The sequence below is a fragment of the Eulemur rufifrons genome, chromosome 28 (assembly GCF_041146395.1).
Source record: "Eulemur rufifrons isolate Redbay chromosome 28, OSU_ERuf_1, whole genome shotgun sequence".
In the NCBI taxonomy this organism is placed as follows: Eukaryota; Metazoa; Chordata; class Mammalia; order Primates; family Lemuridae; genus Eulemur; species Eulemur rufifrons.
This window is the reverse complement of record NC_091010.1, coordinates 59,877,096-59,891,569: the sequence shown is the minus strand read 5'-3', so window position 1 is coordinate 59,891,569 and position 14,474 is coordinate 59,877,096. Positions and strand designations below refer to the sequence as shown.

At 51.9% G+C, this 14,474-nt stretch overlaps 1 protein-coding gene across 1 annotated transcript; it reads right to left on the bottom strand.

Annotated features, from left to right (window-relative positions):
- Positions 1-2,111: 2,111 nt before the first annotated feature.
- Positions 2,112-13,961, bottom strand: KCNK18 (potassium two pore domain channel subfamily K member 18). Its single transcript, XM_069461071.1, has 3 exons — positions 13,745-13,961; positions 11,127-11,255; positions 2,112-2,912 (listed from the first exon to the last, which is right to left on the bottom strand). The coding sequence occupies exons 1-3, from the start codon at positions 13,959-13,961 to the stop codon at positions 2,119-2,121; spliced, it is 1,140 nt and encodes a 379-aa protein (XP_069317172.1). The 3' UTR covers positions 2,112-2,118.
- Between the last annotated feature and the right edge of the window lie 513 nt (positions 13,962-14,474).

The following is a 14,474-nucleotide window of genomic DNA, read 5'->3' as shown; positions in this document are numbered from 1 at the left end:
GTTTAGTGTTTCTTGTAAAACAGGTTTTGTGGTGATGAATTTCCTCAGCTTTTGTTTGTTTGTTTGTTTGTCTGTCTGGAAAAGTTTTCATCTCTCCCTCATGTTTGAAGGGTAGCTTTGCTGGGTGTAGTATTCTCAGTTGGCAGGTTTTTCCCTTCAACACTTTGAATATATCATCCCACTCCCTCCTGGCCTCTATAGTTTCCGCTGAGAAGTCTCCTGCCAGACAAATCAGAGCTCCTTTATATGTTATTTGCTCCTTTTCTCTTGCTGCTTTTAGCATCCTCTCTTTGTCCTTGACCTTTTAGAGTTTGATTATTACATGCCTTAGGGTAGTCTTATTTGAGTTGAATCTATTTGATGATCTTTGACCTTTCTGTACCTGGATATTTATATCTTTCTTTAGGTTTGGAAAGTTTTCTGTTATTATTTCTTTGAATAAGCTTTCTACCCCTTGCTATTTCTCAATTTCCTCTTGAAAGCCAGTGACTTTTAGATTTGTTCTTTTGAGGTTATTCTCTAAATTTTGTAAATATTTTCTATTCCTTTTCATTCTGTTTTCTTTTTTCCTGTGTATTTTCAAATAACCTGTCTTTGATCTCATTCTTTCTTCTACTTGATCAATTCTGTTGTTGAGACCTTCTGATACATTTTTCAGCTCAGCCAATGTATTTTTCAGTTCCAGGGTTTATGTTTGATTTGTTTTAATTAATTTCAATCTTTTTCTCAAATTTCTGACAAATTTCTGAATTATTTTTCTGTGTTATCTTTGAGTTTACTGAATTGCTTTGAGATTGCTATTTTAAATTCTTGATCTGAGAGTTCACATATTGCCATCTTGTTGGAGTTGGTCCCTGATTCCTTGCTTTGTCCATTTGGGGAGGTCATGGTTCTATTTACTGTTTCTTGTGGATATACATCTATGTCTTTCCATTGAAAGTTTAGTTATTTGTTCCAGTCTTTGCTGTCTGAGTTGGTTTGGTCCCTCTAGTGTATTTGTATTCAGAAGTCCTGTGTAATTTGCCTATTGATTTGTTTAGCCCTAGATTGCTGCCTCCTTTTTGGCACTAGGTGGTGCCCTAAGCCCAGGTTTGCTCCAGCTCTCACACAGGTTCAAAGGACTAGGGGATTCCAAAGGGGATTCTTAGCTATGTGAGGAGGTGGCTAGGGGTTCACACCCAGAGGATCTGTGGGTAGCACCTCTTACAATGTGATGCTGCTGAACTGCCTCTCTGATTTAGCATCTTCTTTATCTGAGATGGGAGAGCAGCCCTTGAGTTTCACACACTGGGGCTACTAGCTCCATCTCCACTATCTGTCTTTCAGGGGTCCCTCTCCATATAGCTGATCTGTGAGTTAGAAGCTGTGAGTTTGGGGGACTTTTCCACATGGTGCCTTGCAACTTGAGGGAGGGGCATCATGAATATAGGAGTACATTTCTCCCAACTTCTACTCACAGTTTTTCACTTCTCTGTGGCTCCAGGGTTGTCACAGTCTCAGTTTTGAGTTCTGGGCTATTAATGGTGATAATCTTGGCAATGGATAGTGGTTTTGGGTTATCTTGGGGAGAATGAAGTCAGATTGCTTCTACTTCACCATCTTGATGATGTCTGGCATCAGTTTATTTTACATGGGTTGGGATGAGGCTGGTCTTACATGCATTCTGCAGTCATTCAAAAACAGAGGTTGCTCAAACTAGCCATTTTTCATCAAAGATAACAAGGAGCATCCCAAGAAGATTTTAATTCAACTGAAAGTACAAATTCCAAGAATAAAGGAATTTTTTTTCTTGTATCACAAGAAAACCAGTGACATCCATAAGGTTGTTTCATCTACGTGAGGTAATACTTTTAAAAAATGAGGACAGGGAAATTAATTAGAGTTTGGAGCATGGTGGTAGCTTTTTCCTAATGTCTGATACAAAAGGCATTGGGCAGATTTCTGTGGGGCCTCAAGACTGAACTCAGCTCTCATGAAGGATTTGTCTCCAAGCCTCAAGGTCTTGATGACAGGCTACAGTGCCACTTGTCTAACCACACCCCCCTAAAAGATAAGGCAAAAAAAAAAAAACAGTTCAGCCAGTGTCTTTTACTTGAGAGATGATGGAGCCTTCACTTTTTAACAAGGTGGTAAAAATTTCCCATTTGCAAAGAATAGCATGAGGTTTTTGTAGATGTGAATCAGCCTGTTTTGTACCAACTTAAAAGCAATGAACACAATCTCCATTCCAACGATGATATAAATGGAGAAGAAGAGGAAGAAGTTAGGGTGTTCTAAAACAGTATCCCCAAACCCAATGGTGGTCAGCGTGACAAAGCAGAAATAGAAGGCACTCTCAAAGTCTAGATGTGTCTCCCAGAAGGGGAGGATGGCAGCTGCACAGGAAATGTAGGCGAAAACAACAAGGGCAATGATGGGGAGAGGGACGTCCAACCTCTCCACCTGCTGTCCAACCTCATCCAGGTTGCTGATGATGGAGTAGGAGAGTCTCCCCGACACCAGTTCGGGACACGAGTTACTCCTCTCCATGGCCTGCGGGGACAGTTGCAGTGCATTCTGTTTCTCTTGTGCAAGAAATCTCTCAAACAGCTCTGTGTTGCGGCTTGAGGCTGAAGGACACTTGCTGGGTGTGGGGCCCGGGAGCTCTTCAAAAGTGATGGTGATCTGAGGGATGGCTTCGTCTTCAGGCCTGGCATCGGGCTTCCTCCTACACAGCAGTTGGGAGTACCACTTGGAGAGATGATGGGTGAAGAAAGAGAGTTTTCGGAATCGATTATAAGATGTGGATAAGATGGTTGCCAGGATGTCACCCGTGTCAGTGAGGACCAGGAACATCAGGGGGATACCAAAGAGAGCATAGAGCATGCACGCGTACTTGCCGAGCCTGGTGACGGGGTAGATGTGGCCGTAACCTGAAAAAGAAGAATCTAGGGTTGTTGTCTATCACTTTCCCTCCACCCCACAAGTGGCTTTAGAGAAACATTCTACCATTTCCCCTCCCTAGCTTGACATTTTACACTATGTGTTTGAAAATATTCATCTCAAAGCATTCATGCACTTGTCTGGCATTAGGCCTGCTTTGGTTGGGGGGCAGGGAGCGAAACCCATCTTCCCTGTAGGATTTGGAGCAACTCACATCCAGATCTTTGACCTGAACTGTCATTGGCAGGGGACAAGCACAGGTTTGGGGGTGAGATGATTGCCATTCATTCTGCCATGTCCATTTCTGAGTGTCCCCAAGAGGTTGGGTTCAGCTCAGCTGGAAGGGCGGGATGAGCGCAGGTGAGTGGGGCTGGACAGGTTTGCCATCATACCCACTGCCTTCTTCACCTTCTGTGAAGACACCGCCTTTTAAGAAGCCACCTTTGTCCTCCATGGGATGTCTGGTGCCTCTCAGATTATTTGTTTCTATGTAAGACGCACCTATTATGTGCCAGTGGGGCACACAGCAGAGTGCATAGTATTAGGGACATAGAAAGATGGAAAATGAGTGCAATTGCTGCCCTCAGAGCCATTTGTGATTTAGCAGATTGGACAAACATGTTCTTAAATGCCAGTGAAGCCATTAGCATCCCAACACCTAGGATCTGACCGACCTTGTGTGAATCTCAACTCTGCCATATATAAGAATGTTATGTGACTGCTCACATTTTCTGGATTCTTATTTGTAAAACAGGGATGACAATCCTTAGTTTATATATTGACTAGCTGGGAGGATCACACAAGGCTCGTGCCTGGCACACAGCGGGAGATTGATAAATGTTGGCATCTCACCCTTGAAAGCTAATAAAATAGCTGCCTGTTGAGCACTTACTGTGGGCTAGGGAATCACTGAATCTTCATACATATCACCATTCTCAGATAGGGAAACTGAGGCACAGGGAGATGAAATGGCTTGGCCAAGAGCACACATGTGCTAAATAGTGGAGTTGGGAGTCAAACCCACAGGGTTCTCCAGCTCCCAAGCCAGCGCTCTCAACCAGTGAGAACCAGTGAGCCAAGCAAAAGGAGGGGCAGGCTGAGGTCTCTGCACTCTTTGGGAGCCCCTCTTCCTCCTCCTCTCCGCTTTCATCTACAGAGGGGCAGGAGCAGAGAGACAGCCAACTCCACAGCACAGGTGGTTGGGTCTACTGGAGCATGCAAGCTTCGATGACTTCAACAAGCAGATGAAAAAGCTTTTGGATTTAATGCCTGTGATTAATTTTTGATGTTATAAAGAGTGATTAATACAGGAAAATCTCAGCCCAATTATGTAAATTAATTTGAAGGCAACTGCTAGGCTGGCTAAGCCCCAACCACCTCCAGCACTGCAGCTCCCAGTGGCAAACTCTGGTCTCAGCCCCTGCCCTCTCAGAACATGCACTCAGGTTGCCCACCCTCACCAGGATGCCACGGGTTGGGGAGGGAGCTGTGGCCCTGGAAGGGTCTCATCAGTTTGCATCTGTCCCAGAGCACTTAGCACCATTCTGTGTCCACAGGCACCACTTGATGTCATGGTCAGTTAACACTGTATGCACATTCATTCATTCAGTGAATACTTACTGAGTGCTTACTGCATGCACTGGGGACACAGGAGTGAGCAAAGTAGGTAAGGGATCCAACCCCGCTGAGCCTCTGGTTTAGTGGGAGAGGCAGATATTAAACGAAAAACCACCCCAAAGAGTATGCAATTACAGAGATCGATAACAGGAAGTGAAAGAGCTGACTGTCCTGGGAATGATCAGAACAAAGGCACACGTCCTGGATCAAGGCTCAGGAAAGATTTCCTGGTACAGTGACTCTTGAGCTGAGATTGGGAGGGGACCAAGAGTTAGCCAGGTGAAGAGAGCAAATGCAGCATGTGCAAAGGCCCTCTGGAAGGTTCAAGAAAGGGCCGTTCCTAGGGTGGGGCAACTTATATACTGCACATACAAGGGAGTACCCGGGAGCTGAAATCCAGCCTGCCGTGCATTTACCAAGCTGTGAGCAGGGCTCAGGGCACAGAGTTGTGTCTGCCTAGAGGGGATGTGATTTTCTAATTTTTCACCAAGGTGTCATCTAGGGTGTAGCTGTCACCCTGGTTCAAGGAACTGAGAGAAGGACAGTGTGGCTAGTGTACAGGGAGGCAGCAAGGTGAGGCCGTGGGAGGTGGGCGTGGTCTAAGGGCTCCTATGACAGATGGGGGTGTGCCTTGATCAGTGAGTGTCGTAGGCTGAAAAATGACACCCTCCCCCTAATAAAGATATCCAAGTCCCAATTCCCAGAATCTGCAAACGCTACCTTATCTGGAAAGGGGGCCTTTGCAGATGTGATTAAAGACTTTGAGATGAGGAGATTATCTTGGATTATGTGTGTGAGCTCTAAATGCCATCATAAGTGTCTGCATTAAGGAGAGGCACAGAGAGATTTACACAAAGAAGAGGCAGCGGCAATAGGACCCCAGAGGCAGAGGCTGGAGTGTCCAGACACAAATCAAGGAGAGCTGGCAGCCACGGAAGCTGGGAGAGGCAAGGCAGGCTCCTCCCCTAGAGCTTCCAGAGGGAGCATAGCTCTGGCGACACCTTGATGTGTGAGATCAGTGCAACTGATTCTGGCCTCCAGAACTTGACAGAATAAGTTTCCATTGCTTTGAGCAGCCAGGTTAGTGGGAGTTTGTTACAGCAGCCACCAGAAACTAACACAAGCAGGTCTGCATCCTGAAAAGATCGCCCTGGCTGACCCACGGAGAGTAAATTAGAGGGTTCCAGGTGGACTCAGGAAGACCAGGGGGGAGGCCATGGTACCTGCCCAGGTGGGCGATGATAGGGCTTTGGCTAAGCTGAGAGAAGGAGAGAAGTGTAGAGACTGGCTAGACATCAATGTGGGCAGAAATTTCAGCGGGACAGGGGGATGGTTTGAACTTGGGGTGTCAGCAAAGCTGGGATTTGAGCACAGACCAGGCACTCCTGAATCCACTGCTCTCCTTGGCAAAGGTGGGTTTCATGGGTTACAAATAAGAGCCTTTGTGGCTGGCTCTGGGTGAGATCTGTTTATGGTGCAAGAGATACGCGCCACATTGCAGAAGATATATCAAGGAAGCGAGTCTCTGAGAGCACACAGCCCCTACAAAAGAAATGTATTAACTATCCTCATTACTGAGTGCCGAAATGCGTAATGGAAACTCATATCATTTCTTATAATGCGTTCATATATTCTGATACAATCAGTTCACTGCACTTAGCCTGCGAGTATTTAATAGCCCGTGTGCTCTCCTTTTTAATCCAAGGGGGCTGACACAGTTGAGAATGACTGAGGTCTAACTGGCCTCACACCTGTCTTGTATCCCAGGCTTAGCAGCAAGGCCAGGTGCACGTCAGGTGACCCAGAGCTGCAGGGGGGGAAGCAGTATCACCAGAGGGACTTTCAAACACGGTATTGATTATGGGCAGTGAAGAACATTCCTCAACATCCTCTTCCAGTTGTAATTACTGGGCAGCATGATGTCCTAATTGGCTCGTACGATGGGTAGTAGCATCACTTTCTTGGAATTTAAACCAAGCTAATGCATTTCCATTAGATCAGTGATTCACAGTCTGGACTCCCATTAGAATCACCTGGAGGGCTCTGAAAAATACTGATGCCTGGGCTCGGTCTCGAGAGATTCTGATTTGACTGGCTGGGGGTGGGGCCGGTCTGGGCCGGGAGCTTGGAAAAGCTCTGCAGGTGATTCTAATCTGTGGCTGGGGCCGAGGACCACATGCATTAGGTTAGGGCTTCCCAAACGTAAGCAGGTATCAGAATCACAGGTGAACTTTTTAAAACACGGATTACTGGGCCCCACAGCTATAGTTCCTGGCTCAGTGGATCTAGGGTGGGGCCTAAGAATTAATTTGCATTTCTGACAAGCTCCCCAGTGATGTTGACACTACTGCTCTGGGACCACACTTTGACAACCATTGCAATCTAGCAATTGTTCAACAGGGGGCAATGTTGAGACAAGGGACATTTGGCGATGTCTGCAGACATTTCTGGCTGCCACAGTGGGTGGGGACAGTGGGGAAATGCTATTGCACCTAGTGTGTGGAGGCTAGAGATGCTGCTCGACCTCCTACAATACACACTGCAGTCTCCAGCCAAGAATTATCCAGTCCACGAGCCCAGCAGTGCCAAGCTGAATAAAGGAAAAAGACAAAGTAACCCCATAACTCCCAGCCTCCTGCTCATCTCCAGGGTCTGTCCTGCAGTTGCTGCTCTCCTGGAATTGCTGAGTGTTCCCTGAGCTATGGGTCCCCTGGAAAGACTAGTTCCAGGGCCCAACCTCAGCCCTGCCTCTGACTCTGGCAGTGATTCCGTCTCAGAGCTGAGCTCACTTGTCTGTGGAGTGGGACCATCACAGCACCTACCTCCTGGGTTGTGGTGAGAATTAAATAAGATGTGGCATGTTAACGCACCCGACCACACGCCTGGCAGGTGCTGAATACTGTAGCTGTTGTCTTATTCTTTCTGCCCATTACCTGCCCCACCTGTGTCAGTGTTCAGGGCAGCGAGAGGAGCCACGTGGGGGGCGTACGAGCTCTCCTGGGGCTCTGGCCCATTTATGAAGCACAGCACTGCGGACCCTGGGTGCCACCCTGCAGCCATGACCCCCATTCCCCCCCACCTGATTTAGGAGTAGATCTGATTGGTCTTGGTCATCCTGGAGATCCAATCCCCCCTGCCAGGGGCTGGCTTTGGGCTGGGTAGGAGCCCAGTGGGGGGGGCCTCTCGGAGGAGATCCTGGCTGCTTTGGACACCCCTGGAAAAAGATGGCAGCCCTTTCTCTATTAGATGTGAATATGTTCGGATGGGGTGTGGACGTTGGTGGCCTCTCCTGACCCACTGAGAAGGATGGAGAAAAGTTGATGCGCAATGCCATGACCAAGTGCACATCTGCCCCAGAGCTGACCTCCCACTGGACTTATGAAGTAACACATCTTCCTTGCAGTTTAAGCCAGTCGGTTGGGCTTTCCGTTAGTTGCTGCTGAAGGAATCCTGGCTGCCACTTACATATGTGGTCGTCAGCTGACCTCATGCTGACCTCGAGAGGCAGGTCTAGGGGGTTATGGGTCCAGGTAGGAGGCTCAGAGGGACTATGTCCCTCGCTGGAGATTACACAGCCTGCCTTGAGAGTCCACAGCTGGCCGCTGTGTTCCACCACCGCCCTGCACGCGAGGAGACCCAGGTGCAGCTCTGTGACCCCGGTGGGTGGAGCCCTCCCAGGGACACATCAGCACCTTTGCTCTCTTGAATAAGGAGAGGGGCCAAGTAGGGGCAGGGGCTGAGTGACGGGCCACACTCCTGGTGAGGGCTCTGACCCAAGAGCTCCTGCCTGCGGCTGAGGGCAGCTCCCCACCTCCACCTCCTGTGGCCCCCACCCCCGCAGAGGAGGCTCCCACCAGGCTTGGTTTGCCCCTCCAACCTGGTCAGCCCTGCTGCACCACCAGACGGGAAGCTGGGCACGGGCAGGCCAGCTTGGAGGCCCTTAGTTACCACAGGGTCCCGAGTCACTGCTGGTCTAGGTACACCGTGCGAAGTGCAAGACCAGCCTCTCGCCCCCAGCCCAGGAAGACCCCCTCTCCTGCCCGTGCTCTGCCCTCCAGCCATGATGCTTTTGTCCTCAAATGGCCACTAAGCCCCTGAGTTCTGCCCATACTGTTTCCTCTACCTGGAAAGCTCTCGCCCTTCTTTGCCCGGTTAATGTCTGCTCATCCTTCAGACCCCAGCTCCTCCCCCAACTCCCCTCCCCAGACAAATCAGGACTCTTCATTCTGTTTCACCTGCTCCCATAGCCCCAAGCCGCGCCTCGGGAACGCTCACCAGAGTTGGTGGTTGTCCGTCTGTGCTAGACCAGAGCCCCGCCAGCGCAGGGAGGAGCCGGACAGGTCCTATGTGCCAGGTACACGGAAAGTCTTGCATAGGCGGCCTGGGCTTAAATGAGTTGTGAGACCTTTCGAAACTGGCTGACCACAGGTGACTCAGTTTCCCCATCTGGGGTGTGGGAACAATAACAGTACCTAACCGTGATGAGGATTACATGAGCTAATCAGCACGAAGAACTTAGAACAGAGCCTGGTGCCTCTTAAGTGCAGAAGTGTCAGCCAGCGCAGCTGCCGCTGCTTGTAGGTGTTCCATAGAGATTTGTGGAAGGAAGGGGAGGGAAGGAGAGGGGCTTGGGAACTCCATACCCTAGGGCCAGTGTTCTCTGTCACCCGGGAGCCTGCCCTTTGCGTGGCCACAGAAAGGAAGGTCTGTGGCTGTGAGGGTCCGCAGAGCCCATCTTCGAATGAGTGAGTGGCCACTGCGGAGGGTCAGCTCCTCCCTCACACCCTGGAAAGGCTCTGGAAGGGCCTGCCCGGGGTGACACATAGGAGTCTTTCCTTTGCTTGGGGACTGGAGACACATGGGAAGCAAGTGCAGGGACAGGGCGAGGCCAGCTCCTTGTCCCTTCCAGGATTGCCATCTGCGCCAGCCCCTGCACGAGGAGTCTGCAGGAATCCGAGCTGCCCCCGCCTCCCAGGCACACCCAGGCGCTCCCTTGGGCTCCCTGAGCAGGGGTGGGCAGGGTCCCCACGGCACCCTAAGGACCTTCGAAGCTGGCAGCCTACCTTTGGGGAAAGAGCACTGGATGTGGAGTCTCAAAGCCAGCTGCACTCACTGCCTCCGGAAGCCCCTGACTCCCCCTCCCCAGCTCGGGCTCCCCCCATAACATGGGGCTCACAGCACCTGCTCCACAGGGCCTCCGTGAGCATCAGGGGAGGCAGCTGGATACCCTGCCTGGGTAGCTCAGCCCTCGTCTCCACCACCGCTCTCTTGCCAGCCCCTGCCTGAATGCTGCCATCTCCATCTCCGCACCACGCCCTCTTCTAGTCCTACCCTCCATTCTCTCGGAGTCAGATGCCATCCATGTGCTGGTGACTCTACAAGCCCCTCTCTGGCCCCAGCCCCATATTTCTGGCAGTGCTGGGCTTGTCCACTTGGAGGTGCCACTGGAGCCTCAATCCTGACTGGCCCTGAATTCATCCCAAAACTCCATCCTCACCACCCGCCCCCAAGCCTGCCAATCCCACCTACCCAAGCCAGAAGCCCTGCTGCCTGCTGGGAGTCCCCCTTGTCCTCACGTCCAGCCCACTCCAGGTTTTCTTCCCAAGTCTCCCTTCAATCCCCCCTCTCTCCATCTTCATGCCATTGCCCTAGTTTAGGCCACAATCATCTCACCTGGACCGCGGCAGAGACCTCCCTGCTGGTCTGCTGCTGCCCGCCTCACCCTCTCTGCTTCATCTCTGCACTGCAGCAGGAGTGATCTCTCTGGGGCGCTGGGCTTTACCCTTTGGACACGTCCACTACCCTTCAGATAGACCCACCCTCCATAGCCCCATGGTCTCTCGCGCTCACCTCCCTGCACCCCTAACTTAACCTCCTTACCACACCTGGCATCGTCCTGCTACTTGGCCTTTGCTCCTGCCGTCCTCAGCCTGAACTACCCTCTTCACACCCACTTTCCCACCTGGGGAGCTCCTGCTCACCCTCTGAGACTCAGCGTGGCTGTCGCCCCTCCAGGGGACTTTGAAAATATCCTCACCACACAAATCATCCCCAAGGTCCAACTCTCTCTTCCAGAAAACCCCGAGCACATCACTGTCACACACTGACCACATCTGGTTGTCCTCATACACTTCCATCTTGCCCAGGAGACTATAGGGTCCATGAGGGCCACAGCCACATCTGCCCGGGTCCCAGCCAGGTCGGGCACGTAGTGCTGGCAGGTCATGCTTTGTACAAGAGCACTCGGTCGAGGCAGCAAGATGGGATCGGACGCCTTGCTTGTGGGGCCTATGCCTGGCATGGGGCTACACCCACCTGAAGGAGGGATGTACTTTTTTAACTTGCACAAAGGTGACGTATGGGCCAGTGGCACAGCCCTGCTCACTGCTGTCCTGCGCACAGCAGGCCTGACACAGGGTAAGCACACCAGCATCGTTTCTCATATTAAATAAATCAGATGTTCCAGTGTGTCCACCAAGAGGTCCCCAGCCTCCCTCTGGCCCGCCCTCTCCCCCACATCTCTCTCCCAGGCTGCGGTCTGTGGCCGGAGGAGGCCACCGGGCAGGTGCCCTTGGCCTTGCACTTACCCACGGTGCTGAACACTGTGCAGCAGAAAAAGAGCGAGCTCAGGAAGGACCAGTCTGCGGACCTGTTAAACCACTGGGGCTTCATCTTCCGCAGATGCTCCTGGAGGTCCTGTTTCCTGCCTTCCGCAGCTCGAGAAAGACATGAGCAGCGTGAGGAAGGGGTCCTCATCTTCAAGACAGGTCCCACCCAGGCAGAGGGGATGGAGTCTGCCACAAGGACCAGCGACCTGCCTGCCCTGTGGTCCCCATCAACACCGAGCTTGGTGCCCAGAGCCCTCCTTTAAAAGGCCTCTGCAGCTTAGGTCCTGCCGCTGGTCCCCGTGAGAGGAGCACCTATCTGAGGGACCCGTGGGGTCCAGCCTGAGCTCAGCCCTGGAATTGCTGCCCAGCCTTGAGGGGTTTTCTGAACTCTCCGAATCTCTGTTTCTTTTACTTTTCAAAGGGAGATAACTTCTGCTCTGCCCTTCTCATGGAGTTCTTGAGAATTGAAAGCAAAACTGGTTTTAGAAAATGCAAGCTAGTACATGGATGCACGTCGCACCCACTCCTGAAGGTCGTTAATTCCGACAGTTTGGTAATCACACTGTGATCTTTGGGTCCCAGCTGCCCGAGAATGTCTCCTTCAGGGCTGGGAAAACTTGACTTCCAAAACTTCAGTCCCGGGGCCAACAGAGCAGGGGTGGAAACCCTGGCTCCTCAGGGAGATTCTCAAAGGGTTCTGTTGGCGTGGGCGGCCAGTGGGCTTTGGGACCCCAGAAGCCATCTGCCAGTCTCTGGTATGGTCGGAAGCGGATGGCACTGAGCCTGGTGCACAGCAGGACGTCACTCCTCATTTGAATGGGCACCAGCTTGGGAGTCCCCACCCCTGCGTTCTAGACCCCCTGCCCCTGCCCCTGCCCCTGACAAGTATCAGTGGCCATGGACAAGAGGCTTCTTCCTGAGCCTCAATTTCCCCATGGGGAAGCAGCATGATGTGGTGGTAAAAGTCTCAGGCTCTGGAGTTCAAGTGCCTGGGACTGAATTCCAGGCTCTACTTTTTCTAGCTTGTGAACTTGGGCAAATAGCTTAACCTCCCAGTGTCTCATCTAATCTGGAAAAGGGGGGCAATTCATTCCCAACTTATAGGGTTCTTATGAGGATTCAGTGAGATAATGTGTGAAAAGATTTAGCGCAGGATCTACACTTAACTAGTACCATTGAGCATGTTAATCTCCAATGAAAATCAGTACAAAGTGGAGCTGGACCAGCTCTGAGTTCCTATGCCCTGCTGTGCATCAGATTCACCTGGGAAACTTTTTTAAAAGAAGATTCCCAGCCCAGCCCTGGAGATCCTGATTAAGTGGATTTGAGGAAGAGCCTGGGAATGTGTATTTTAGACAAGCTCCCTGCATGGTTCCACTGCATGGGCTGGTTTGGAGAGCCTTGAACTTGCTGGCAGTCTAGACCCTATATAATGACTCAGAGTGCCCTTGGGCAGCAACGGCATCTCCCTGGTCCACCGAGTAAGCCTTTGTCTGTCTCGAAAGTGTGCAGGGAGTAGGACCCTCCACAGAGGGGAGACTCTGCCCCCTCTGGCCAGCCTCTGGTCTTTGGGAGCTGGATCTGCCCCCACAGCAAGGTCTGGCCTGTAGGAGGAGCTGGGAGCAGGTGGCTAAGGACCTGCTGTCCCTGGGGAGGGAGGACAAGATCTCCTGCACCCTCTTCTTTCCCTGACTTTTAGAGACTGTTTTTCCCTTGTCTTTTCTTTATTTGCCCCCTCTTCTTTTATCTTGCTCTGTTGAATACATCTTTGCAAGCTTCCTTCGGGGAACAGAGCAGAGACAAGTGACTAAATACAAGTGAAGTGTAATGAGGATACATATGAAGTGATTCTGTCATCCAAGAGGCTGCATGTCCCTCATCTCCTCTGCTTCCCATAGGGTCCCTGCAACTGGCAGGCTTGAGATTGGAGGTCCTCCTCTCTCCACAGACTGAGACCCAGAGAGGGCGCGGGCTCTGCCTCCGATGGTCGCAGAGGGAGCTGGGAGAGCAGCTGGGACCAGGACCAGGCTCCCAAGTTCTCACAGCACCTGCCCCTCCCCTGAGCCAGACACCAGAAAAGGCCTTTGAAACAGGACATGGGACAGTGGGGGGTGAGCAGCTCGTCCCGGACACACAAGCCCAGTTTGGGTTGTTCCTTGAGTTCTAGTCCCTATAAAATGAATCCTAGGTCAGGCGTAGCTCTGAGGACCAGCCTAGGAACACTCAGCCCCAGATTTGCTCACCCATCCACCCCGCACCACCCAATCTCCGTAACCCATCCTCCCCAGAGCCTGCTGGTCTGACTGGGGCTGGGAGCTGGGGCGAAGGAAAGGGAGCTCATCTTCCCAGAGCACCTACAGGGTGCTCAGGGTTTTTCCTACATTCTTCACAGCAACCCTGAGAGACCAATGGTCTCTGCACTTTTCAGAGGAAAAAACTGAGGCTCAGAGAGCAGTCACTTGCCTAAGGTGCCCAGGAATGGGGAGGACAAAAGCAGGCAGCTCCCAGACCCAGCCTCCTACAAGTTAGCCCTCTGCTCTCCGGGGGCTGCTTCCACCATGAAGAAAAGGCCTGCCCTGCCCAGGTGAGGCACCTACCTGTTCTGTTGCATTCCAAGATGCTGCAGAGCTCCTCCAAGAACACCTCAAACTCTCGGTCCTCTGCTGCCCCCAGGACCTGGCCGCCCTCAATGGCAGAGAAGAGCACGGCACCCACCAGCGCATAGGTCACCAAGGAGCAGAGGAAGCAGAAGCCGGGGAAGAGCTTCCCCAGGGCCTCTGGGCAGCGCCTCTTGACCTGGCCCGAAGCCTCCATCCTCCCTGGAGCACTCTGGACAGGAGCCGGTGGAAGAGGCAGGAGCATCCAGGCAGGAAGAGGAGGGTGGGAGTGCTCGGAGAATGGCCAGGCTCCAGCACTAAGTGCGTGGTGCGAGCGCTTCCCCAAGGACTCAGGAAGCAGCCGGCAACTCATCACGTTCAGTTCATCCGAGCTATTCAGATGGCGCCCTCCGTAGTGCCCCAAATTGCTATTGATCCACCAGGCGGGCCAGCCCTGAAGCTGCCTGGCAGGGGGTTGGGGAGGATGGCGTGGTTGTCGTTTTGTGTTTTGTGTGGCCTTTCCCATCCCGACACCGCAGTTCTGACTTCTAGGTACCAAACCCAGTTTTGGTTTTTAGTCAAGTGATTGCTCAGGGTTGTCTGTGGCACCCCTTGGCCTAGGGCACCTGTTCTCCTGGACAGGTGGTAATAATAGCTACTAATGTGGCCAGAGCTCACAGTTTCCAAAGGGCCTTTATCCTGTGCAGATCTAATTACTGGTCCCAATCTC

Coding starts and splice junctions, on each gene's coding strand:
- KCNK18 (XM_069461071.1), bottom strand. CDS start 13,961: ATGGAGGCTTCGGGCCAGGTCAAGAGGCGCTGCCCAGAGGCCCTGGGG. Junction 11,256..13,744: donor CTTGGAATGCAACAGAACAG/GTAGGTGCCTCA, acceptor GTCTTTCTCGAG/CTGCGGAAGGCAGGAAACAG. Junction 2,913..11,126: donor CACAGTGTTCAGCACCGTGG/GTAAGTGCAAGG, acceptor CTTCTTTTTCAG/GTTACGGCCACATCTACCCC.